The following is a 27612-nucleotide window of genomic DNA, read 5'->3' on the forward strand; positions in this document are numbered from 1 at the left end:
CATGTAAATGAACCAAGATAACTCTTACCATCTAAGTGGACATAATAGTCTACCTCTTGTTCACATTAATGACCCTAACCCAGATGAATGCAGTCACACCCTACACATTCGTTAAAACAATCACAATACAATCAGTTCAAAGTTCTCAGGAGTATAGCTCATCTTGATAGAGTAAAAGACTAGGTTCCCTCGTTTGTTTAATGTCAGTTATTTAAATATGAGAAATTTGTTCCTGCACAAATGCAAACTGTCTTTCTTTAATAGGAGTATGATTTCAGCTTAGCTGGAAACAGCCGTTTAACTTGTAATGAGATACAGTAGTAGTAGTTATTGAGGGGTAAGCCCACCCACCCAACAGTCAGCTCTGCTCTTCATTTTGATTTCGGCATCAAGCAGTGGGGACGTACTGTTGCTGCCTTTAATTTTGGCTTTGTTCCGTAACCGAAATACAAACCACGCTATTTACATGGGGTATTACTTTTGGCGTAGCTGAAATGACGAGCCATTAGATTTTAACGAGGGTTAACTACCCTCTCGCTAGCTAGCGAGGGGGTAGGGGAGAGGTAGCTAGCTACCCCTCCCCCCTCACACACCAGTGAACTGATTCACTTCGCTTTTGGCTCGGACGGTGGGCAGACGTCTCTGTCCCGTCCTCGCATGGCAGCCATTAATGTTTTGTCTTTACTTAATTACTTACTTTTTTATACTTAATATATATGTAAACATTCTTATGTTTATGTATATATTTGAGTATAGAAATACAGTAAGTTTCCACGACAACATCTCCGTGTGGTTCCAGGCCCCCATGGTGACATTTCATGGGTCGCGATCTCTCCCTTGGTCCTTCGGTCCTCTCTTCGGCTTCCGATTCTCGGGCGCCGTGGGGAATCGTCATCGCTGGACTTTATTAATCTGTTTTCTCCGCTGTTCCTCCTTCCCTACAGGGAACTTGGACTATCAGCGTAGGGAACATGGGAGTTTAGTTTGACTACGGTCTCTCTCTCGAGGTCGTTCACGCTTTTATTACTACTACATATTACGGTAGCTTCCTTCCCGTTGCGGGTTGAGTTGCTACTCCATTTATTTTGCCTCAATTATTTTTTAATCAAATCTAATTGTATTTGTTAACTTTTCAGCTTTAGTGTAGATCGCTTCCCTTCGGGGTTCATTCGTTATTACTATTAGTGAACATTCTTAGATGAATTACATAATTATAATTGTTATAATTCTGTTTTTGTTACAGTTCTCCGCTTCCCCCCCCCCTCCCGTGAGTGTCAGTGGGGGAGGAGGGCGCATTCCTGGTGTGTAATTCTTATGTTCTTTTCCCTTGGGGTTCCTCTTCGGAGTTCCCCCAGGGGAATGAATGTTAACTAATTATTTATTTTATTTTCACAGTTAACTACCTAGTTTTTCGTTTGACTAATGTGCCAACGAAGCAGAGCTGTCCTGTTTGGGCCTGGGGAGTCTGCTGTTGCCGCCTCCTCTCTACGACTTCGTCATGGGCGTGTTCCCTTCTCCTAGAAGTTCTCCTGTGACAACTGTCAGCTCCTTAGCTCATTTAGAACGCTCAGGAGGTTTGCCTCCATGGGTGGGTAACTTCCCTTCTGTGGGAGGTTCCCTTCCCAGGTATGAGTTTTTTCCCCTTCAGGGGGGGGGGGCAACTTCTCTTACCTTAGTAATTCCTGGTTGGTTTTTTCCTGGTCCTCGGGGGGTTATGCTCTTGGTGCTGAGTGACCGCTTTTGTAACCATGCTCAAGGGGCTGCGCGGTTGCAAGGCCGGACCATGGTATTCATGCGATTATGCTCTTGGTGCTGAGCGGTCGCACTCCCAAAGGGGCGCATTCTTCAGTTCTTCTTGTCTCTTCTACGAAGTGTTCACCTCTCTCGTTCGCGAGAGAGGACACTCATAGAGACTCCTCTTAGGACCCCCCTGCTGTTGTTGCTGAAGGCTCAGTTCCCCCCTCCGAACATCCTTCGAGGGGCAGCTGAGTCCAACGGTCTCTCCTGCGAGTGTCTCTCCCCCTCGGGGGAGTTCACTAACAGAGACTCCTCTTCGGAGAACTGATGATGGTGCTCCTGTCCGTGGTCGTCTTCATCTTCAGCCGCAGAGGATCCTCCTCTTCGAGAACAGACCGTTGCAGCTGCTTCACTAGACCTTTCGGCAGATCGTTCGCGATCTCCGACACCTGCCAGACCTTCTTGTCTTCCATCTCCGTTCCTGGACGCAGATGCGCAGTGGGCGCCACTCCACCCCGTTTTCCAACGGGCATCGGTCCCTTCGGGGCAAAGGGCTTATCTCACAATGTGAGTAAGTCCCTTTAGTGTCAGGTTTTTACCTGTGCAACCTCATTCTCCTGCGCAGTAGTTCGCAAATGCTCTCCTGCTGTGGACCAGACTTCTGCTGAATCAACACTCCAGCGACCTCCTGTAGCTGAGTCTCGCCGTAGATCTCCTAATCACCAACTCTTCTGAGACCTTTTGTGCGGCTACGCGCCATGTGCACCAACGGTCTCCTGAACGCCCACCCTCGCCTGCTCGCCCTTTTCTGATGTGCGCAATGGGCGCCAACGTTCGCCCTCGCGCCCACAATCTCCGGATCTGGGCGCAGGCAGGGAGATTATTTCTTCGCTGAACTCCCATGTTTGCCTGCTCGCCAGTGCACATCTGCGCGCCCTTTCCTGATGTGCGCAATGCGCGCCAACGTACGCCCACGATCTCCGGATATGGGCGCAGGCAAGGAGATTATTCCTTCGCCTCCTCGCCGACGATCTCTCTGGTTCTGCACCCTCGCTGATATCTTCTGGCCACGCAACTACGCGCCAACGATCTCCCCGGTTCCTGCCTCGTCGCACGCATTTCAAGAGGTTCCTACGCTAGCGCACAGGCGCTCAAAGGTTCCTCTGGACTCGCTGCGCCCCTCTGGAGTTTTGCGCGAAGCAGAGCTCTCCTTGCGCGCCAGCGATCTCCTAAGCGCCCGCGCGATTCTTCTCCTGCGCGCAAGCGTTTTTTAACGCGCCAACGCTCCCACGCTTCAATCGTCGTAGGTCTCCTACGTGCCATCGCTCGCCAACGCGCCATCGCCCGCCTACGAGCCATCGCTCGCCAAAACGCGCCATCGGTCTCCCGGCCACCAGCGCTCGCCCTTACAACCGCGCGCGCGAACCAACGAATTTTCCATCGCGCAAGCGCAATTTCGGCCATGATTCCCGTCGGGTTTCGCAACACAGGCAATCTGGCGAGTCTTCTGTAGCGCGTACTTCCAGATCGTTGTCGTCACGATCTCCACCCGTAGACGCAGAGCAGCGCACGTGCAGGAGCAGGAAGAAGCTTCAGAGAGGTCTGGGCAACATTCTTCTTTTTTTCAGGCAAGCCCCATCATCTCTACTCCTCAGGATCACCCGATCCCCTTCCCTCCAGCGGGATCGCTGACATTGCGTCTGTCAGCAGAGGAGGTACTTCAAGATTATGGGGAAGCCTGGTTTAGCTTTGTCTCTCCACCATTCCGTGGAAGGGCTTCCAGGGGAATTTCTCTTGAGAAACTCTCCGCCCGGCAGGGGACATTCTCGGCTTCGGAGATCTTGAGCCAGGTGAAGGCCGCAGAGTGTGCCATGCAGGCCACTTTGTGGCTGGTCGTCTGGCTTGGATCTCTGGGCATCCTGTTGTTATCCGAGGACTTGTCCAAGGAGAACACCAGGAAGACCATGGAAACTTTCCTCTTCTCGGGCACGAGCACCATCGATTTCCGGCTCTTCAAGTTTCGAACTTGTGGGCAAACTCGATGTTGAAGCATTGAGATGCAGTGACCGAGAATTTCCTCTCGAAAGTCCCAACCGTGGATGTCGGCAAGCTCAGACACTCTTCCATCCTTGGAAAGAGCTTGTTTGAGCCTAAGGACGTGGGACGGACAGCTGAGAGGTAGAGGAAATCGAATCACGATCCGCCCCTCCAAAAGACGCTTCCATCCAGACCCTACAAGCCTCCAGCGCCTCAACAACAACAGCCTCGTCGGCCTAGGACATCGGAACCGGCTCCGGTGGCAAAGACAAAGGTGTCTAAACAGTAGCCCCCTCCTGTCAGGGACAAGAAGGACGGGAAGTCCTCCTGGGGAGGCAATAATCTTAGAGGGAGCGGCCGAGGCCGCAAACGCTAGGATTGGCAACACCCCTGCCCCCCAGTGGGGGGATGCCTAAAGTTGCGCGTTCAGGTGGCAGCAACTCGGGGCCGATTCCTGCACGATCTCCGTGATCAGCCAAGGATATAGCGTCCCGTTCATAACATCTCTACCTCCCCTGACAGTGAATCCAGTGTCGCTGAGCTCCTATGCCATGGGATCGGCAAAGGGGCTAGCCCTTCGGGCAGAATTCGAAACCATGCTCTCCATAAGGTCGTCGACGGCTACCCCCGGCTTCTTCAGTCGACTTTTTCTTGATAAGAAAGCATCTGAAGGCTGGAGATCCGTCATCAGCTCTGAACAAGTTTGTCGAACAAACTTCGTTCAGCGTGGAACAGCAGAGTCGTTAAGACTTGCAGTGAGACCACAAGTCTTCAGGTGCACAATGGATCTGAAGGACGGGTACTTCCAGATCCCAATCCATCCGTCTTCCAGGAAGTACTTGAAATTCAACCTAGACAACAAGGTCTACCAGTTCAAGGTGCTGTGTTTCGATCTCTCCACAGCACCGCAGGTGTTCACCAGAATGTTCACCCTGATATCTTCGTGGCCACACAGGATCGGCATCCGTCCCCTTCGCTATCTGGATGACTGGCTAACCCCGGCAGTCTCGGAATCGCCCCTTCTTCGACACCAAGGCAAGCCTCTGGGACTTTGCCAAGATCTAGGGATCATGGTAAATCTCAAGAAGTCTTCTCTGCTTCCATCCCAACAACTGAGATATTTAGGCATGATATTAGACACCAATCTCCACAAAGCCTTCCCATCAGTCGACAGGATAGCAAGGCTGAGGAGAGTCGCAGAACCTTTCCTCAGACGAGGAGAGCTTCCAACCCAATCTTGGTCAAGTCTCCTAGGTCACCTTTCCTCCCTGACCTGTCTAATTTCAAATGGACTCCTCAGGATGAGATCCCTGCAACGGCGGCTCAAGTCCCGGTGGAACCAAGGCAACGATTCCCCGGACACCCTGGTCCCTATGGGACCTATGGAACGAATGGACCCGCAGTGGTGGTTGTCCTAGGGGAATCTTTGAAAGGGAGTGGATCTTCGCGTCCTTCCCCCGCATTTGATGCTGTTCTTGGACACGTCAAAAGAAGGGGGGGGGGGCACATTCTGAACCAAAGGATCTCAAGCCTATGGTCAGAATCAGAAAGGTACCTCCACATCAATCTGCTTGGAATGAAGGCCGTATATCTGGCCCTACAACAGTTCCAACAACCCTGGCGGGTCACTCCGTGAGCGACAACACCACGGTAGTGGCTTATTTCAACAAGCAGAGAGGTACCTTTTCGTAACAGCTTTCCCATCTTGCAGGAGAGATACTGAGATGAACCGTTTCCACTCTACACCACTATCGGCTCGCTTCATTCCGGGCAAAGGAATGTGCTCTCCGACAGTCTGAGCAGAGCCTCGCAGATAGTGAATAGCCAACAAAATCCTGACTTTGTGGTCCTGTTTGCGACAGTCTTGAACTTCAAGCTGCCGCTGTACTACTCCCCAGTCCCGGACCCCAAGGCACTCTGGCAAGATGCCTTCCTACAACGGTGGGACAACATCGACGTCTACGCCTTCCCACCGTTCTGTCTGGTGAGAAGAGTGCTCAACAAGAGCACACTATCGGTCAACCTGTCGATGACTCTGATAGCTCCGCTACGGCATCATGCAGAGTGGTTCCCGGACCTTCTGCATCCCCTGACGGAACTCCCGAGTGAGCTTCCCCCATGACACGAGCTACTCAAGCAGCCACAAAGACGTAGCATTGCTTCGGCCTTACGCCTGGAGACTATCCAGAATTCCCTCACAGAAAGAGGCGTTCCACAACAAGTTGCGGAGCGGGTGTCTCGACACCTGCGAAAGTCATCCGCAGGGGTCTACCATGCGAAGTGGACAGTCTTCTGTGGTTGGTGTCGTGGGAGAGGTATCTCTCCCCTTGATGCCACTATTCCAGCAATAGCGGAATTATTGAATACCTGCGGGAGGGAATGCGCCTTTCGCTCTCGGCAGTGAAAGCCTATCGCTCAGCCTTAAGCCTGGCCAGCAGGCTGAAGGAATAGACATTCCCTCCTCGCTGGATCTTTCTTCGCTCATACGAAGCTACGAAATTACCTGCCCCCAGTCGGAAGTGAGACCTCCTCCATGGAACATGGTTTGGGGTCTTAGGGCTCTCTAGAGACCTCCTTGCGAACCATTACGCCAGGCTTCTGATCGTCACCTGACTTGGAAGACGGTGCTCCTGCTCGCTCTGGCCTCAGCCAAGCGTGCCAGCGAACTTCATGGTCTCTCGTACGTCGTCGCCCATTCAAGAGGAGAGGGGGAGGTAACGTTCAGGTTCGTCCCTGAGTTGGGCACTAGTCTCAAAATCTTGGAGCCCGGACCCCCGGTTCGACTCCTTCATGATTTCGAGTCTCCGTTCTGTAACAGATGACCCAGACCATCTCCTACTATGACTAGTAAGGAGTCGGAGGTGTTATCTTAAGAACAGCTGCAGTTCGTCCTCACGTGCAAGCCCTGTTTGGGAGCACAGGAAGGACGGAGAGGAGGGTCACCAAGAATACCTTTTCAGCCTGGATTCGGAGGGTCATCCATCACGCCCTGAATCCAGACCCTCCTTCGTCACGTCGCTTTAGAGCACACGTCAGAGGCATCGCAACGTCCCTGGCCTTCAAGAGGAACTACTCTGTGACGCAGGTGCTACAAGCTGGAGTCTGGAAGCGTCAAACGACCTTCATAGACCACTACCTGCAAGACGTGACCCACAGGAGCTTCGATACGTTTTCTATCGGCCCTGTGGTGGCTACACAACAGCTGTTCTAACCTCAGGCTCCTTAATGAACAGGTAGCAGAAGGTTGAGGGCATTGTTACCCGGTTTTAGACTGCATGAATGAAAGAAGTTTGTCTGGCCCTTACTTCTTTCTCCATCCTCCCCTCTCTTGGGGAAAGCAGCATCCTGGGTTCTCTGCATAGCTGACCTCAAACCTCTGCAGGTAAACCATGCTTCCTTGTGTTCCTAGTATTAAGATAATACTGTCGCGTCCCCCATACCCTGACGAGGTGGTATTGGGAACGTCCTAGCCTAGAATTCCATCTAAGGGACTTCAGGTCAACTTTCTAGGACAAGTCACACTTCATCCCTCCACACACGAGCTTGCGAGGTGCAGGGACTCTTTTTCTCGAGTGCTACTCACTTGGATTCTGATCCCCCGGGCAAAGCCAAAGCCAGTAAGGATGGGACTTTCCACCCTTCCTAAGGGGTAAGTCACCCCATGTAAATAGCGTGGTTTGTATTTCGGTTACGGAACAAATGACATTTGGAGATAATTTGTATTTTTCCTAACCATACAAACCTTAGCTATTTACACATATTTACCCGCCAGCCCTGTCCCCCCAAGGCAAGTCTTACCTCTAAGCGAAGTGAATCAGTTCACCGGTGTGTGAGGGGGGAGGGGTAGCTAGCTACCTCTCCCCTACCCCCTCGCTAGCTAGCGAGAGGGTAGTTAACCCTCGTTAAAATTTAATGGCTCATCATTTCAGCTACGCCGAAAGTAATACCCCATGTAAATAACTAAGGTTTGTATGGTTAGGAAAAATACAAATTATCTCCGATTTTGTCATGTTTTAATGTTTTTGTTTCTATTTTAGATAAATGGATAAGTGTGCAGACCATCATGTTTAATAGAGTAAAAGATCTGTTTAGTATTTACAGATTAACAGTAAATGTGCAATGGTTTTCTGTGGAAACTTGCCAAATTCCACGTCATCCTTGTTCTGTTAAGCGGCATAATTGTTCCTTTCATTCCCTCACTAATGTGGCCTTACAGTGGCAATATAAACATAAGGAATTTGGCATTCCTTGGACATCACCATTGCTCCAACTGAGAAAGGTTTTGCTGCCACCAAGTGTTAATGGGATTGGCACCACCCTTCTTCTGCGCTACATTTCATTCCTGACTCCAGTGAGGCGCAAAAGGGTATAACACCGGGCAGTGTAGTCTGTGCTGCTTTGAAGAGTATCTTGAGTCATCTCCACCTTTGGGAGTGTTATCATTGACATGCACGACACGACCCTGTAAGAGGTGAACTTCAAGTTCCTCCATTATTCTGCCTCAACTATGTTGTTATTCTTCTAGAAGAAGAATAAGTATTGTGGAAGATATCATCGAAGAACTCACGGAAGACTGATCAATAGTAGTTGACGCCAACTGATTTGTCCCCAGGTGCAAGAGAGAGATACAGTATGATGCTGAGAACCAAACTAGTTCGGGAAAGCATCTCGGTATATGGTACAGGTTCTTGTGCTCCTTTTACCCATGTTCGGTCTCGTACTAAACCACACATCTGCACTGTCGGTAGGGATGAAAGGCAAGGCGTCCGCCTCTTCCCTCTTTCCTGGAAAATCGACTGATCTCTCTTACAGGATAGAGGCGCAATGCATGCTAAAACTATCCCACAATGGGAAGTACTGTAGTATCAGCATGTGGCACCATGATTACACTCTTGCTACTGGTGCTCGGTCTCGTACCGAACAGTGACCTCGGTTGAACTCACGATATATGCATATGTGATGCTGGGGTTGCCTCTAATGGAGTATAATGTGTCATTGATTTGTGGTAGCAATTCAGCATCCGTGGCCTGGCTTGTCACAAAGTCCACAGACTGGGGTAGCCGGATTTATGTTATTAATTCAACTTTGCAAAGGTCTCTTCTCATAATTTTTGTTAGAGCGGGTAATATCTGTGGTTACGACTGTACCTCCTCTGCAAGAGTTTGCTGGCCGATCATTTGCGTCTTTCGGTAGCGATGACATATTGTAGCACTTCCGTTGGGGACAAAAATCGCTTTGACTTTGCAAGAATGTCCAGTTAAATCTCGTCATCCCTGGATACAAGGGTCCCTGATTCTTCTTCTTTCCCACTGTTATCCCTACATTAAGGGATCGGTTGCCTGATGCACCCTCTTCAATGCCTTCTATCAAAGTCATTCTCTTCCTTGATATTTTTACTATAATCAACTAGAAAATTCCACACTCAATCCTAGCTGCAAATGCAGGCAGAAGAGGCTTTTGGCTCATCGAGTCCTGGTTCATTTGTTATAGCTGAACTGGTACAACTGTGATGTATTCCTTCAGGACAGCAAGAAATTTGATATTGTGGAGGACAGTTTGTTCATCATTTCATGAAAGGGTACCAGATCCATGCGAGTTCTCTTTTCAGTGCATCATCACAATATTCAAGTAGCTTTAATACTATGTCTGAGCCTGTGAGGTGTGTGGCAGTCTTGTCAGACCATTGCTGCCCAAAGTAAACTCTCTGTTCAGTTGTACCAGCAGCTGACCAGGGGCTGCTTCACTTTTGCTGCCTTTGCTGATCCTGAAGGGGGTGGTTATTGGTTTCTGGGTTTGGCTGACCAAGTCCTCTGGTGGTGTCAAAGCTGGCCATGGTTTAGTGAAGTCATAGGGCATGGTGTCACGGTGAAAATTGAGGCAAGCAACGAGTTTATGCTGCTGTCATAGATAAGCACACAACTATATGCTTTCATCATTTATCAAGCAATGGTGAGAGCATCTGTAGCAAAAGAAACACCGAATTACATGACACAGTTGCTGAGAACAAATTAGAAAAAATTGATACAAATTAAAATACAAGTCATGGATAGCACATCATAGTCTTGTATCCCACAAGTTAGCACAATACGAGTCACAAGAGTGGTGGAGCAGGAAAGGGGAATTTATAGGAACCAATTAAAAAACCAAGAAGATATGAGGAATGAGTAGATAGAATGTTACACATTGGAGCCTTAAGACACAGACTGATCACAGCACATGTGCAATTGCATGGTGGTCTTAGCACAGGGAGAACTGGCAGAAGTTGTATTGGTACAGCTTATGCCCTAAGGTGGTGTCATTATTTTTTACCACCTCTTATGGCAGAAGGAGAAAACCTGTGATTTGGTTGAAGGAAGACATGAACAATATGGTTAGGTATCAGACACAAATACAATGCCAGATATTTGAAGAGTTTGAAGACATCAGCAGGAAGCAGTTGTGAATAGTTCATAAAATGTCTTTTGGGTAAAGTGGAGCCACTGATTAGTCGCAACATATTTCACAGGGGAAAACTTTTGTTCTCCTTTACATTATGGAAAGTGATAGGCAGGTAAAAAATACTGCATGAGCATTAGAGATCACTTAATCTTCAATTTCTTGAGTTGGTGTGACTGGATTTCTTGGTCTATAAAAATAAATGAGATGATTCTGTATTTGAATAAAATTTTGATACTTTTTCTTCCATTTTGTAGGGGTAAATCTTGGCAAGAATGGAACTTGAATATTTAAAATTTTTTAAAATTCTATTAATTTTTTTTTCTTTCAGATGTATCGCAAAGGTGATGGTACTGCAAAAGACGAAACAAAAAGTGAAGAATTCAAAAAGAAAGCACTCGATTTACAAGATCAGTTCAAGGCTCAAGCAACAGTAGAGTTCCAACAAGGGAGTTAAATTTATTTATTATTTTTTATTTTGTAAAGAGTTCAATAATAGTCAGTAAAATGGCTGACTGGTGCAATACAGTATGACCATTATTGATAGTATTTTTATAATGACTTTATTTCCTTATCGTACCAATACCATACATTCTTATCCAGGGATTTTAATGAAAAGATGTAGTGCCATAAATGGTTCTCAGGAATATCTCTATTTTTGTCTGTCAGTTCATAACACAACTAGTTCCTATTGGTTTGAATTTAATTAGAATATTTTCTCTATTGGCTTTCTCTTGTAAATACTTTTTATTCCTAAGAATTGATTTTTAAAGGGATTTACCAGATTTCCTTTTATGCACATACCCTAGTTAAGAAAATAATATTGTACAGTATGTAAAATAAAAGTTATGATGATGCTCATAATAAAGCAATTAGCTTGGAATTTTATTTTTCTATCCAGTTCACTTACAGTTTGAAAAAGGTAGAAAATTCATGAATTATAAATTTGGATTAAAAAGTTCCATTGAAAATAAAGTCTGCTACCATATCTGTTTTACATAGTAATGTTGGTAAGCATTATGAAAAGAGAAATTGGTACAAATTCTACCTTTACAACCAATAACGTAACCAAATTGTACAATCAAAATAAAATGTATAAGCATAATCATAAATATTAGCTACCTACTTTTCTAAACTGAAGTTTGCAACCAGTTTACTACAGTGAGTTAAAATTTGTGATTAAGTACAAAATTTATATCTATCAAAATCACTATGTATTACAACCAGTGTTTCCATATTGAAATTAATTATTTTTTTTTTATAAAACTCCCATAACTCTGCTACCTCTAACATTTAGAGATAAAAACACTAAAACTTGTTACTTACCTTACAGTACTATTTAAGTATACCTGTAGTATGTACAAAGTTTCCTAAAATCTCACTACAATTCAGGGCTCAACTGCAGGACTCCCTAGTCTGTATATCAGCAACCTTCAAAAGTTTATGTCATCAGTATCCCTGGGTTCAGGGTAAAGTAGTTAGGAGATAATGTACTGGTGGTAGACTGAAAGTAATAAGGAGGAGGTTCTGAGTTTGCAATAGGTAAAAGATAAGGAAGTAAATTTCCTGAACATGACAAGAGAGTATGACATACAATAAGATAACTGGGATCACCATCGTAGTAAATATTTCTCTGTGGAAGTTTTCCTGCTGCTGTTCTTCATCAACGTCACTGTCATCTTTTGTTAACAAGGTCTGAGGTGAGGGATGGTAACACTCAAAAGATGGTCAGTTTTTGTTTCAACTGTAAGACAAATGGCGCAACATTGACGTTTTCCATTCAAGTCTAAAACATCCTGCTGTGTGAGCTTGCTAAGAACACTTAGAACAATTCATCTTGATGCTTTTGCAGTTGTCTAACTAATGCTTCTAAAGACCATATGCCACCAGAACCTAAAGCCCGCCAACATAGGTCCGAAGGTTCCTTGCTCCTGCTGCACATTTCCTGGGGAGTAAGCACAGGGTCATCATATACAAATGTCGCTGATGAGCAGAAGGAAGAAGCATTGCTCTCTTCCTACCCGCTCAAAGTACACTTCTACCACCACAAGGAGGTCACGACCTCCACTTGGCAAATGTAGATGATTCAGAACAATCATGCCCCTAGCAAGAGCAGTGAGTGTGTGGATTTATAGCTGATTTAGCTAAACAAAACTGCATGTAAAGACAATCCTCCCACACAGTGTCTTGCTTCATAATATGTTATTTTTATTAATAAAATAAATTTTTTAATATACTTACCCGGTGATCATATAAGCTGCAACTCTGTTGCTCGACAGAAAAACCTACGGTCAAAATACGCCAGCGATCGCTATGCAGGTGGGGGTGTACATCAACAGCGCCATCTGTCGAGCAGGTACTTAGTACTCCAAGTAAACAAAGAACCAATTTTCTCCTCGGTCCACTGGGTCTCTATTGGGGAGGAAGGGAGGGTCCTTTAATATATGATCACCGGGTAAGTATATTCAAAAATTTATTTTATTAATAAAAATAACATTTTTCAATATTAAACTTAGCCGGTGATCATATAAGCTGATTCACACCCAGGGGGGTGGGTAGAGACCAGCATTACATGTTTACATTATTATGAGCTAAGTATTTTGTATTTCATTTTAGCAGTTATTCAAAATAACAAACATAAAATAAATAAGTACCTGGTAAGGAAGTCGACTTGAACAATTACTCTGCCTTTTTAAGTACGTCTTCCTTACAGAGCCTCGCGATCCTCTTAGGATGCTGAGCGACCCCTAGGATCTGAAGTATCAAGGGTTGCAACCCATACAACAGGACCTCATCAAAACCTCTAATCTAGGCGCTTCTCAAGAAATGACTTTGACCACCCGCCAAATCAAGTAGGATGCGAAAGGCTTCTTAGCCTTCCGGACAACCCAAAAACAATAATAAAACATTTCAAGAGAAAGATTAAAAAGGTTATGGAATTAGGGAATTGTAGTGGTTGAGCCCTCACCCACTACTGCACTCGTTGCTACGAATGGTCCCAGAGTGTAGCAGTTCTCGTAAAGAGACTGGACATTCTTAAGATAAAAAGACGCGAACACTGATTTGCTTTTCCAATAGGTTGCGTCGATTATACTTTGCAGAGATCTATTTTGTTTAAAGGCCACGGAAGTTGCGACAGCTCTAACTTCGTGTGTCCTTACCTTCAGCAAAGCTTGGTCTTCCTCATTCAGATGGGAATGAGCTTCTCGTATTAACAGTCTGATAAAATAGGATAAAGCATTCTTTGACATAGGCAAAGATGGATTCTTAACTGAACACCATAAAGCTTCAGACGGGCCTCGTAAAGGTTTTTAAATAGAACTTAAGAGCTCTTACAGGACATAAGACTCTTTCTAGTTCATTTCCAACCATACGATAAGTTTGGAATATCGAACGATATTGGTCAAGGCTGAGAAGGCAGCTCGTGTTTGGCTAGAAAACCAAGTTGTAGAACATGTAGCCGTTTCGGATGAGAATCCGATGTTCTTGCTGAAGGCATGAATCTCACTGACTCTTTTAGCTGTGGCTAAGCATATCAGGAAAAGAGTCTTTAAAGTGAGATCTTTCAGGGAGGCTGATTGTAGCGGTTCGAACCTGTCTGACATAAGGAATCTTAGTACCACGTCTAAATTCCAACCAGGTGTAACCAAACGACGCTCCTTCGTGGTCTCAAAAGACTTAAGGAGGTCCTGTAGATCTTTATTGTTGGAAAGATTTAAGCCTCTGTGACGGAAGACTGATGCCAACATGCTTCTGTATCCCTTGATAGTGGGAGCTGAAAGAGATCGTTCTTTCCTCAGATATAAGAGAAAGTCAGCTATTTGAGTTACAGAGGTACTGGTCGAGGATACGGATACTGACTTGCACCAGTTTCGGAAGATTTCCCACTTCGATTGGTAGACTCTAAGGGTGGATGTTCTCCTTGCTCTAGCAATCGCTCTGGCTGCCTCCTTCGAAAAGCCTCTAGCTCTCGAGAGTCTTTCGATAGTCTGAAGGCAGTCAGACGAAGAGCGTGGAGGCCTTGGTGTACCTTCTTTACGCGTGGCTGACGTAGAAGGTCCACCCTTAGGGGAAGTGTTCTGGGAACGTCTACTAGCCATCAAAGTACCTCGGTGAGCCATTCTCTCGCGGGCCAGAGGGAAGCAACTAGCGTCAACCTTGTCCCTTCGTGAGAGGCGAACTTCTGCAGTACCTTGTTGACAATCTTGAACGGAGGGAATGCATATAGATCTAGATGTGACCAATCTAGTAGAAAGGCATCTATATGAACTGCTGCTGGGTCCGGGATTGGTGAGCAAAATATTGGGAGCCTCTTGGTCATCGAGGTTGCGAAGAGATCTATGGTTGGCTGGACCCAGGTGGCCCAAAGTTTCTTGCATACATCCTTGTGGGGGGTCCAATCTGTTGGAATTATTTGTCCCTTTCGACTGAGACAATCTGCCATGACATTCAAGTTGCCTTGGATGAACCTCGTTACTAGTGCTATGTCTAGACCTTTTGACCAGGTGAGGAGGTCCCTTGCGATCTCGTACAATGTCAGAGAGTAGGTCCCTCCTTGCTTGGAGATGTACGCCAAAGCCGTGGTGTTGTCCGAGTTCACCTCCACCACTTTGCCTTGAAGGAGAGACCTGAAGCTTTTCCAGGTCAGACGTACTGCCAGTAGCTCCTTGCAGTCGAAATGCATTGTCCTTTGACTCGAGTTCCATAATCCCAAGCATTCCCTACCGTCTAATGTCGCACCCCAGCCTACGTCCGATGCGTCCGAGAAGAGAACGTGGTTGGGAATCTGAACAGTCAGGGGAAGACCCTCTCTAAGGTTGATATAGTCCTTTCACCAAGTCAGACAAGACTTTATCTTTCTGGAAACCGGGATCGAGACCGCTTCTAGCGTCTTGTCCTTTTTCCCGTGAAAAGCTAGATGGTATAGAAGAGGACGGAGGTGTAGTCTTCCTAGTGACACAAATTGATCCACGGATGACAGTGTCCCTACCAGACTCATCCACAGCCTGACTGGGCAGCGTTCCTTCTTCAGCATCTTCTGGATGGATAGCAGGGCTGGGGGCTGATCGTCTTGTTCAGCAACGTCCTCATCAGAGGGTTCCTCATCCGAAACTGATGAGGAAACGGCAACGGAGTGGGCAACGTCTGACTCGCTGAATCCGGTCGCACTGGTGGATGCGTGACGGAGCCGGACGCAATATCATGGCACTGCTGCACAGTCTGTGAACTGTCAACAACCATGGGTGCGCGAGGAAGTACAGCGTCAACCCGAAACTGTCTAGACTGTCTGGGTTGTGCAGTCAACACCCTACCGGGTTGCTGAGGTTGACGCACTGCGTCACAACAAGTCACCTCTGCTGGTTGTTGAACGTCCTGAACGTCAACAACCACCTCCGAGCGTCGCTTAACGTCAACGTGCGACTGGCAACCCACACTGGGTCGCATCGGTGGAGGAACCACCTCAACTGGCAGACGCGAGTAGGTTACCTCAGCGTCAACAGGGCGCACAACCGACCGGTTGGAAGGTTGTTGGCCAGAAGGAGGAACCACCTCAACTGGCAGACGCGAGTAGGTTACCTCAGCGTCAACAGGGCGCACAACCAACCGGTTGGAAGGTTGTTGGCCAGAAGGTTCTTCTCCGCATTTAAGTCCTCTATCAAGGACGCAAGCTTGGACTGCATGTCTTGCAGCAAAGCCCATTTAGGGTCTACGGGAGCAGGTGTGGCAACAGACGGGGTTAGCGACTGCGGCGGAACCATTTACCATCCCTGAAAGCCTTGTTATGTGTGACATAATAGTACAGCAAAACTTCAAAGGCTCGACAAAAGTTGAGAAGTTGACCTGTAAACAAGTTGGAGCGTCTCCTGGCTAGGCGCCAGGGCGAGTCTACCAGAATTGAGAAGTCTATCTGGGCAGAGGCATGAACTCCCAAGCCGAGAACTTCTCTCGTGTCCTATCAGACTCTCGCTCTCTAAGCCAGTTTTAAAAGAAGGGAAATCAAAGGCTGAATCCCTAAAACTCCTCCTGGTGCAAAAACCAGTCGCCTAGCCAACATAACGCTCTCTAGGAGAGCGAGAGAGCACTAGCTTAAAAACAACGGCTTCGAAGTAGCTAGGCCTAGTGTAAGTTCTGACGTTAGGCGAACGAGGAGCAGCAGTTACAAGATCCGGACGAAGATCCTTAAAAAAAATCATCATGATTTAATTAAAGTCCATAGGAGGCTAAGCAGCTTAAGGCTCCTCTCCAAATGACAGAGTCCTCAAGGGAATATCAGTAGGAGGGAGAACAGCACTTCTCATCTACAGGAACCTTGTCCGATAAAAGCTAGGTTATCTCAGTGAGTCTCTCACTGGTGCATTAGTAGCAGACCAGAAGGCAACGTCATGTAACTGCTTGACAGTCTGTGAACTGTCAACAACTGAACTGTCAACCACAACAGGTGCATGAGGACATACAGCACTGGTGCATTAGTAGCAGACCAGAAGGCAACGTCATGTAACTGCTTGACAGTCTGTGAACTGTCAACAACTGAACTGTCAACCACAACAGGTGCGTGAGGACATACAGTGTTCACTCAAGACTGCTTTGACTGTCTATACTGAGCAGTCAAAACAACTCTAGAATGCGGAGGTTGACGCACCGCGTCAAAACAAAACAACTTAGACTGTTGTTGTACCTCGCGAACGTCAACGGAAGGTTCCGTGCGTTACTGAACGTCAACATGCGGCTGGCAGGGTACACTGGAACGCATGGGTGGCGGGACTCTCTCAGCTGGAGTGCGGCAGAAGGTTGCCTCAGCGTCCACAGGACGCACAACCGTGTTGGTTGTAGGCTAGAGGTTGGTGCAGTGTCAACCTTCTCCGCACGAAAGTCCCGCATCAATGACGTTAACTGAGACTGTATGGTCTGCAGCAAAGACCACTTAGGGTCTACAGGAGCAGGTGCGGCAACAGACGGTGTGACTGCCTGATGCGGTACCGCTTTGCCTCTCTTAGGAGGTGAGCAGTCGTCGGAAGACTGCAGCGAGTCCGAACTGACCCAGTGGCTACAACTGGGCCGTTGGACTTGCGCGGAAGGGACCGACTTCTCTTAATAAGCTGCGAGACCTTGGTCCATGGTTTCTTACGAGAAACCTCTTCCGCAGACGAGAAATAAATGGGCTCTCTCGTCTTTGTGTGGGTGGGGCGATCTTGGGTAGATACGCCCGAAACCACGGAGGGAAACGTCTGTTCGTTGATCAAGGCCTGACGAACCCATAAGTCGTTCGACATTACTTCTCCCCAGGGCTTGGGAGCTTGCAAGAGGTCCCGGACTAGGTGAACGACAGGCACGAACAGACGAACCCTCGGACGCAACACTGTAACACTTTGCGCATATCACTTTATCACTTCGATTTTCTGTTTTGCACTTATTTCACTGAAATCGAAACTTTTACTGATTTCTACCTGAAACACGCAATTCTACCCTTCATTAAAAGGTATTAATTGCGAAATCAGTCGTATAATGCAGCTCATTAATACAAGCAAAAAACAGAAAACATATATAAAGATAAAAAATTCAGTGGCTGGGAAAGAGACTAAACACTAGTTCAAATAAACTACGTTTACAATCTCTCACCGCACATAGCCTGGGGACAAGAATAAAACCCTAGAAACGTTTTACCTTCTTCCCCGTACAGCGACTAGGGAGGAGAGTAACACGAGAAAAACGTTACCCGCTTGAACGGAACGTTTTCTCTCCTCTCTCTCCCTCCGTCTCCATCTCTCTCTCTCTTTCTCTCTTGATTTCGCACCTAAGAGAAGAGCCCAATTATATATCGTCAAAAAAACATGTTATTTGACTAAAGGAAAAAACTGAAAGGTTTTCCAAATAAAAAGTTCCTTTAATTTAGAATTTAAAACATTTAAGCTAAGAAAGAATGAACGAAACGTCAGAATCGATTTACTCTTACTGCAAAGTGAAACCGTGATACACTCTCTCTCTCTATCGTAACGATAGAGCGCATGTTGAACGTCCTGAACGTCAACAACTGCGTAGTCTAAAAAACTAAACGTTAGTTCATCTTTGAAAACAGTACGAAGACTATCAAAGAAATTCTTTCATAAAACATTAAATTTAAAAAGTTTTAAATTCTTTAAAGGCTAAATACGATATAACGGGCTCAACGTTGATTAACTTCGGTTCCAAGTTAGGACCGCCTACTATCAGGAAAGGTCGCATATAAACAAAACATAAAAATTTATTTTTATATGTTTATAATAAATGGAAAGTTAATCGAAGAGGCCTAATAAAGGCGGAGAGATATAAAATATATAGATCTATAACGTTTTAAGCAAAATTACTAAAAACCTAAACACACTTCCGTCTAAGGGAAGGGTCGGCCATTTAAAAGTGAAAGAGAGTCCATACTCTCTTAGTCACCCTAATTAAATCTATCCAAAACGAGTTCAAGTTTTGAGATGAAGATAAAACACCTGCATAGCGAAAGCTCAAAACTAGAATAGTGTACTTCACCAAAAAGTTGTGAAAACAAATCCAGTTAGTAACAGCGTATTAGTAGGTCTTGCCGGTAGCCCGACAGAGAGAAAATTGGTTCTTTGTTTACTTGGAGTACTAAGTACCTGCTCGACAGATGGCGCTGTTGATGTACACCCCCACCTGCATAGCGATCGCTGGCGTATTTTGACCGTAGGTTTTTCTGTCGAGCAACAGAGTTGCAGCTTATATGATCACCGGCTAAGTTTAATATTGAAAAAACAATGCACAGCCAGTATGCACTTCCTAAAAGAAAAGTTTGTTTACAGGTGAATCAGTACGTCCATATTTGATACAGATGTAAACATAAGTGAAGAGACTTTGACAGGTAAGGGGCCATGGCTCCTTGCACTCGCTCCCAACTGCCCCACTACTAACCGTTAAACAATTCAAGGACCGTCCAGCTTTCGCGCCAAACACATACTTCCTACATAAAGGTTGATGGTTTGTATCCACGTAAGAAAAAATGATGAAAATTCTACTGTATTTCAATGTTCAAGGATAAGCTGTATCATAGGAACTCTTCTAAAGGTTTGAATATCAAATGAAAAACCAATTAGCTATGACTTGCATGCTTTACTTTAAATATAAGTGATTCTATGAGTAAGAGCTCATACTATAGAATAGCTCTATTCTTATAGCTTATTTAAAAAAATTGTCTGCAAACACTAAGGTATAATTGGATCTTAAGCTAACAATTTAATAAAGGCTTCCATCTTTAAGATGTTCAACTAGAAAAGAAATATTTAAAACCTTACCAAAAAATGCAGACTTTACCTGTTAATCTTTACTGCTTGGCTTTTCCGATTTGTTTGGTGAAGACTCGTCACTAGAAGATGTTTTTGTTTTTTTCGGCGAGGTCTCATCTGTGACTGATGTCCCTGATTTTTGTGGTGAGCTTTTTTGTGGTGAGCTTTTTTGTGGTGAGCTTTTACTGCCTAACACCTGTTGATTTGATCTTTTTAGGGTCTGTGTCTTTCTGAAAGGCTGATGCAATACCCTGTATAGTTTAGCTGCTTTCTGGGGTCCTAGACCTGGACACAAAGCCAGCTCATCTTGGGTAGCTCCAACAATTCTCTCCAAAGATCCAAACGTAGAAAGTAAGGTCATTGCGTCTGTGCGGTTAACTGACTTGACTGTGGTTAGAGTATCAATAAGCTGCAAAATTTAACTAGGTTAATATTTGTCAAAGAAAGTGAAATTTTCAAATGTTAAAATCACAATACTAATATAGAAAATGCTCATCATATTCATTCAGAGAAAAACCAGATTAACTGTAAATTCTCCTTAAATTTTTCATGGATAGAGTTAAGGTTATGATTAGGGAAAAATATTTAGCTTGCAAAATTTTAAATGAACACCAAGATTTCCCTCACCTATACTGTAATATATTTTAGGAGAAATACATCTCTCGGGAAGTCATACATCTTAATGCATATACTTATAATTACAGTACTGTATAAGGGAGAAATCAGGCAAATTCAAATATAACTAATGTGTAATTTCTTTGAACCTCTCCTGATGCTCAGGTTTATCAATATTCACCCCTAAAACTAAAACATCTCCAGTTTTCTTTCCTTTCAACAATCTTGTCTCTAATAAACAATAATCTTATGTCTCTAGTAAACAATAACTTATGTCTCTAGTCAAGTAACAAGACAATCTAGTGGTTACTGGCAACATTATTATTATTATTATTATTACTTTCTAAGCTACAACCCTAGTTGGAAAAGCAGGAAGCTGTAAGCCCAGGGGCTACAACAGGGAAAATAGCCTAGTGAGGAAAGGAAACAAGGAAATAAGAGAATTAGTTAACATTTAAAATGAAATATATTAGGAACTGTAACAACAATTAAAAATGTTATTTTCCTTAGTAAAATAAATTTTTGAATATACTTACCCGATGATCATATAGCTGCATCCCTGCTGCCCGACAGAAAAAACCTACGGGCGGAATACGCCAGCGATCGCTATACAGGTGGGGGTGTACATCAACAGCGCCATCTGTCAAGTAGGTACTCAAGTACTCGATGTCAACAAAGAACCAATTTTCTCCTCTGTCCACTGGGTCTCTCTTGGGGAGGAAGGGTGGGTCCTTTAATTTATGATCATCGGGTAAGTATATTCAAAAATTTATTTTACTAAGGAAAATAAAATTTTTCAATATTAAACTTACCCGATGATCATATAGCTGATTCACACCCAGGGGGGTGGGTAGAGACCAGCATTACATGTTGACATTATTATGAGCTAAGTATTCCGTATTTCATTTTAGCAGTTATTCAAAATAACAAGCATAAAATAAATAAGTACCTGGTAAGGAAGACGACTTGAACAATTACTCTGCCTTTTTAAGTACGTCTTCCTTACTGAGCCTCGCGATCCTCATAGGATGCTGAGCGACTCCTAGGAGCTGAAGTATGAAGGGTTGCAACCCATACTAAAGGGCCTCATCAAAACCTCTAATCTAGGCGCTTCTCAAGAAATGATTTTGACCACCCGCCAAATCAAGTAGGATGCGAAAGGCTTCTTAGCCTTCCGGACAACCCAAAAATATTTCAAGAGAAAGATTAAAAAGGTTCTGGAATTAGGGAATTGTAGTGGTGGAGCCCCCACCACTACTGCACTCGTTGCTACGAATGGTCCCAGAGTGTAGCAGTTCTCGTAAAGAGACTGGACATTCTTAAGATAAAAGACGCGAACACTGATTTGCTTTTCCAATAGGTTGCGTCGAATATACTTTGCAGAGATCTATTTTGTTTAAAGGCCACGGAAGTTGTGACAGCTCTAACTTCGTGTGTCCTTACCTTCAGCCAAGCTTGGTCTTCCTCATTCAGAAGGGAATGAGCTTCTCGTATTAACAGTCTGATAAAATAGGATAAAGAATTCTCTGACATAGGCAAAGATGGATTCTTAACTGAACACCATAAAGCTTCAGACGGGCCTCGTAAAGGTTTTTAAAATAGAACTTAAGAGCTATTACAGGACATAATACTCTTTCTAGTTCATTTCCAACCATACGATAAGTTTGGAATATCGAACGATATTGGTCAAGGCCGAGAAGGCAGCTCGTGTTTGGCTAGAAAACCAAGTTGTAGAACATGTAGCCGTTTCGGATGAGAATCCGATGTTCTTGCTGAAGGCATGAATCTCACTGACTCTTTTAGCTGAGGTTAAGCATATCAGGAAAAGAGTCTTAAAGGTGAGATCTTTCAGGGAGGCTGATTGAAGTGGTTCGAAACTGTCTGACATAAGGAATCTTAGAACCACGTCTAAATTCCAACCAGGTGTAACCAAACGACGCTCCTTCGTGGTCTCAAAAGACTTAAGGAGGTCCTGTAGATCTTTATTGTTGGAAAGATCTAAGCCTCTGTGACGGAAGACTGATGCCAACATGCTTCTGTAACCCTGATAGTGGGAGCTGAAAGAGATCGTTCTTTCCTCAGGTATAAGAGGAAGTCAGCTATTTGAGTTACAGAGGTACTGGTCGAGGATACGGATACTGATTTGCACCAGTTTCGGAAGATTTCCCACTTCGATTGGTAGACTCTAAGGGTGGATGTTCTCCTTGCTCTAGCAATCGCTCTGGTTGCCTCCTTCGAAAAACCTCTAGTTCTCGAGAGTCTTTCGATATTCTGAAGGCAGTCAGACGAAGAGCGTGGAGGCCTTGGAGTACCTTCTTTACGCGTGGCAGACGTAGCAGGTCCACCCTTAGGGGAAGTGTTCTGGGAACGTCTACTAGCCATCGAAGTACCTCGGTGAGTTATTCTCTCGCGGGCCAGAGGGAAGCAACTAGCGTCAACTTTGTCCCTTCGTGAGAGGCGAACATCTGCAGTACCTTGTTGACAATCTAGAACGGAGGGAATGCATATAGATCTAGATGTGACCAATCTAGTAGAAAGGCATCTATATGAACTACTGCTGGGTCCGGGATAGGTGAGCAAAGTATTGGGAGCCTCTTGGTCATCGAGGTTGCGAAGAGATCTATGGTTGGCTGGCCCCAGGTGGCCCAAAGTCTCTTGCATACATCCTTGTGGAGGGTCCAATATGTTGGAATATTTGTCCCTTCCTACTGAGACAAACTGCTATGACATTCAAGTTGCCTTGGATGAACCTCGTTACTAGTGAAAAGTCTAGACTTGTTGAACAGGAGAGGAGGTCTCTTGCGAACTCGTACCATGTCAGAGAGTAGGTCCCTCCTTGCTTGGAGATGTACGTCAAAGCAGGGTGTTGACCGTGTTCACCTCCACCACTTGCCTTGAAGGAGAGACCTGAAGCTTTTCCAGGTCAGACGTACTGCCAGAAGCTTCTTGCAGTTGAAATGCATTGTCCTTTGACTCGAGTTCCATAATCCCGAGCATTCCCTACCGCCTAATGTCGCACCCCAGCCTACGTCCGATGCGTCCGAGAAGAGAACGTGGTTGGGAGTCTGAACAGTCAGGGGAAGACCCTTTCAAAGGTTGATAAAGTCCTTTCACCAAGTCAGACCAGACTTTATCCTTCCGGAAACCGGGATCGAGACCGCTTCTAGCGTCTTGTCCTTTTCCAGTGAAAAGCTAGATGATACAGAAGAGGACGGAAGTGTAGTCTTCCAAGTGACACAAATTGAACCACGGATGACAGTGTCCTAACCAGACTCATCCACAGCCTGACAGGGCAGTGTTCCTTCTTCAGCATCTCCTGGATGGATAGCAGGGCTGGGGGTTGATCGTCTTGTTCAGCAATGTCCTCATCAGAGGGTTCCTCATCCGAAACTGATGAGGAAACGGCAACGGAGTGGGCAACGTCTGACTCGCTGAATCCGGTCGCACTGGTGGATGCGTGACGGAGCCGGACACAAGATCATGGTACTGCTGCACAGTCTGTGAACTGTCAACCATGGGGACGCGAGGAAGTACAGCGTCAACCCGAAACTGTCTAGACTGTCTGGGTTGTGCAGTCAACCCCCTACAGGGTTGCTGAGGTGCCGCACTGCGTCACAACAAGTCACCTCTGCTGGTTGTTGAACGTCTTCCTAGTGACACACTGAACGTCCACAACCACCTCCGAGAGTCGCTTAACGTCAACGTGTGACTGGCAACCCACACTGGGTCGCACCGGTGGAGGAACCATCTCAACTGGCGGACGTGAGTAGGATACCTCAGCGTCAACAGGGCGTACAACCAACCGGTAGGAAGGTTGTTGGCTAGAAGGTTCTTCTCCGTAAAAAATCCTCTAACAAGGACACAAGCTTGGACTGCATGTCTTGCAACAAAGCCCATTAGGGTCTATGGGAGCAGGTATGGCAACAGACGGGGTTAGCGACTGAAGCGGAACCATTTACCATCCCTGAAAGCCTTGTTATGCTTTAATTAAAGTCCATAGGAGGCAAAGCAGCTTAGGGCTCCTCTCCAAATGACAGAGTCCTCAAAGGAATATCAGAAGGAGGGAGAACAGCACTTTCTCATCTACAGGAACCATGTCCGAGAAAAGCTAGGTTATCTCAGTGAGGGTCTCACTGGTGCAAAAGCAGCAGACCAGAAGGCAACGTTATGTAACTGCTTGAGTCTGTGAACTGTCAAAAACTGAACTGTCAACCACAACAGGTGCGTGAGGACATACAGCACTGGTGCATTAGTAGCAGACCAGAAGGCAACGTCATGTAACTGCTTGACAGTCTGTGAGCTGGCAACAACCAAAGCTGTGTGGGGAAGCCTCAACTCCTGACTGACTAGTCTGCTGCGGGCGAGTGGCGGTAACCACAGTGGGTTGCGGAGGCTGACACACCGTGTCAAAACACGGCAGCTTGTGGTAGCTCACGCACGGCAACGGAGTGCTCCGTGTGTCTGTGGGAGTCAGCATGCGTCTGGCAGGGTCGACAGCGCATGGGTGGAGGAGCTCTCACAACAAGAGTGTGGGAGCAGGCAGCCATGCTGGGCGCACAACCGTGGCAGGTTGTAGGCAAACGGGTGCATCGTCAACCTTCTCCGCAGTCGGAGTGTGGGAGCAGGCAACAACCAAAGTGGAGTGGTGGTGCGTGGTGGGGACTGCCGTGGGTTGCGGAAACTAACGCATCGCGTCAAAACACGGCAGCTTGACTCCACCTTCCCACTGCTGATGCGGTAGCTCACGCATGTTAACGGAGGGAGCCGCACGTCGGCTAACGTTAACATGCGTCTGGCAGGGTCGATTGCGCATCGGAGGTGGAGCTCTCCGCAGCCGGAGTGTGGGAGCAGGCAGCCTCAGCGTGAGCTGGGCGCACAACAGTGGCAGGTTGTAGGCTAACGAGAGCAGTGTCAACCTTCTCCGCACGAAACTCCTGCATAACCGCAGCTAACTGAGTCTGCATAGACTGCAGTAAAGACCACTAAGGGTCTACAAAAAACGGCAACAGACGGAGCTACTGTCCGTTGTGACTGAGGGTCTAAAACAGCTGGTGCGGCAACAGACGGAGTTACTGCCTGTTGCGGTACCACCTTGCCTCTCTTGGGAGGTGTGCAGTCGTCGGATGACTGCAGCGAGTCCGAACTGACCCAGTGGCTACACCTAGGCCGTTGGACTTGCGCGGAAGGGACCGACTTGCACTTAAAAGCTGCAAGATTTGGTCCATGGTTTCTTACGGGAAACCTCTTCCGCAGACGAGGAATAAATGGGCTCTCTCGTCTTTGTGTGGGTGGGGCGATCTCACGTCGGCAAACGTGTTGACATCGAGTACTTGAGTACTTACTTGACAGATGGCGCTATTGATGTACACCCCCACCTGTATAGCGATCGCTGGCGTATTCCGCCCGTAGGTTTTTTCTGTCGGGCAGCAGGGATGCAGCTATATGATCATCGGGTAAGTTTAATATTGAAAATAAATATTTCATATATAAATTATAAAAACTTTAACAAAACAAGAGGAAGAGAAATTAGATAGAAAAGTGTGCCTGAGTGTACCCTCAAGCAAGAGAACTCTAACCCAAGAGACAGTGGAAGATCATGGTATAGAGGCTATGGCACTACCCAAGACTATAGAACAATGGTTTGATTTTGAAGAGTCCTTCTCCTAGAATAGCTGCTTACCATAGCTAAAGAGTCTCTTCTACCCTTACCAAGGGAAAAGTAGCCACTGAATGATCATAGTGCAGTAGTTAACCCCATAGGTGAAGAAGAATGAGCCTGAACTTGCAAAGTTTCCCTTATACACATTGACTATATGCCCTGCACGTTAATATACTGGCCCTAGATCAGGGGAGACAATATTTCTTTGGTATTCATGTCGGATTGGATTCCCCGTTCTTGTCTTTAACAGGAAATTCCTTGGAGATCTCACGGCACTTTAACCGCCAAAAATGTGTTAAGATTGCATAAGCCATTCAAGAGAAATTGAAGTAAACAGAAACGGTTAGTACAGCTTTCACCACATTTATAAATCAAGATGAACTAGAAATCAACAATCTACTTTCCCATTGTTATCCCTACATTAGGGATCTGGTTCCCTGATGCATCCTCATCCATGCCTTCTATCATAAGCATCCTCTTCCACCAAAACTCTTCTCTCCATCTAATGATCTGCCTCCCTCTCGATCTTCAACTTAACAGGTTCCTCCTAAGCCCTTCTCAATCCCTCCCCAGCATCTATCTTCAACATGTGCCCATACCATCTCAGTTATGACTCTCTATCACCTTTGTAATCTTTTATCCCAGCCAATCTTCTTATTTCATCATTTTCCAATCTTTCAAACAGTGATATCTGCCTACTCCACCTATGCTTTCTCATCGCTTATTCTCTAAAGCTTTTATTCCTCTTTTGGTCTTAGGGCCCACTGTGCTTTACATCTTGAGTTTCAGATTTTTCTTATCACATACCTATCCTGCTACCTTACTCCACTTTCCCCAGATTGCTTTTATCCTATTCGCAACTTTAGCCTCACATACTCACTCCTGACTCCTGAATCATTGTAGATCCCAAGTATCTAAATTGTTCCACTTGTTCTATTATAACAGAGCCTCTACTTTCATGTATGGTTATCCTGTCCCTACTTTCATTACTGCTCACCATGACCTCAGCCTTATCAACAGTTACCCTGAAGCCACCCGTCTCTAAAGACTCCTGCCACTCTACTATTCTTCTGTGAATGTCTTTCTCATTTTCAGCAGTATCATCAAATCATCTACATATAGCAACTCCCGCAATAACTGTACTGGCAGTTCAACTACAAGATAATTAGCACTTAGTAAACACTCAATTGTACTTGATGAGTTGTTTACTTCAAATAATGTATACTGTAAAATATAAGTACTGTATTATGTAATTATCAAAATTCATAATAACTGTATGGAAAATTCAAATGTGAACTGACATACGGGTTAAATTATTCTGAATGACATGGATTACTATAAAAATGTTATTTTTATTAATAAAATAAATTTTTGAATATACTTACCCGATAATCATGTAGCTGTCAACTCCGTTGCCCGACAGAATTCTATGGAGGGATACGCCAGCTATCACAATACTAGAAGGGGGTGTATTTACCAGCGCCACCTGTGGCCAGGTACTCAAGTACTTCTTGTTGACACCTCCTCAATTATTCCTCGGTCCACTGGTTCTCTATGGGGAGGAAGGGAGGGTCGATTAAATCATGATTATCGGGTAAGTATATTCAAAAATTTATTTTATTAATAAAAATAACATTTTTCAATATTAAACTTACCCGATAATCATGTAGCTGATTCACACCCAGGGGGGTGGGTGAAAAACCAGTGTACAAGACTAAAGGATAGCTAAGTATCCCGTATTTCATATAATCAGTTATCCACAATAACAATGAAATAATAAGTACCTGGTAAGGAAGTCGACTTGAACCGTTACTCTGCCTTTAATAAGATCGTCTTCCTTACTGA

The 27612-nt window shown here is 45.5% G+C and overlaps 2 protein-coding genes across 5 annotated transcripts in view; one reads left to right on the forward strand and one right to left on the reverse strand.

Moving 5' to 3' along the window:
- Positions 1-11092, forward strand: part of Coa7 (Cytochrome c oxidase assembly factor 7) — a 31209-nt gene extending 20117 nt beyond the window's left edge. The window contains exon 5 of the mRNA XM_068345376.1: positions 10541-11092. Coding sequence (XP_068201477.1) covers positions 10541-10666 — 126 coding nt within the window. The 3' untranslated portion in view covers positions 10667-11092. The remainder of the gene's footprint in view (positions 1-10540) is intronic.
- Positions 1-27612, reverse strand: part of Ercc1 (DNA excision repair protein Ercc1) — a 61796-nt gene that overhangs the window by 474 nt on the left and 33710 nt on the right. The window contains exons 6-7 of one of the 4 annotated variants that reach the window (XM_068345375.1): positions 19660-19902; positions 19503-19629 (exon numbers count right to left, since the gene is read on the reverse strand). In XM_068345375.1, the coding sequence (XP_068201476.1) occupies positions 19525-19629; positions 19660-19902 (348 nt within the window). In that variant the 3' untranslated portion in view covers positions 19503-19524. Of the gene's footprint in view, positions 1-11932; positions 12155-19502; positions 19903-27612 lie in introns of those variants that run through there. The other 3 variants (XM_068345374.1, XM_068345373.1, XM_068345372.1) reach the window with 3 other exon arrangements.

Source organism: Palaemon carinicauda, chromosome 21 (genome assembly GCF_036898095.1).
Source record: "Palaemon carinicauda isolate YSFRI2023 chromosome 21, ASM3689809v2, whole genome shotgun sequence".
NCBI lineage: Eukaryota > Metazoa > Arthropoda > Malacostraca > Decapoda > Palaemonidae > Palaemon > Palaemon carinicauda.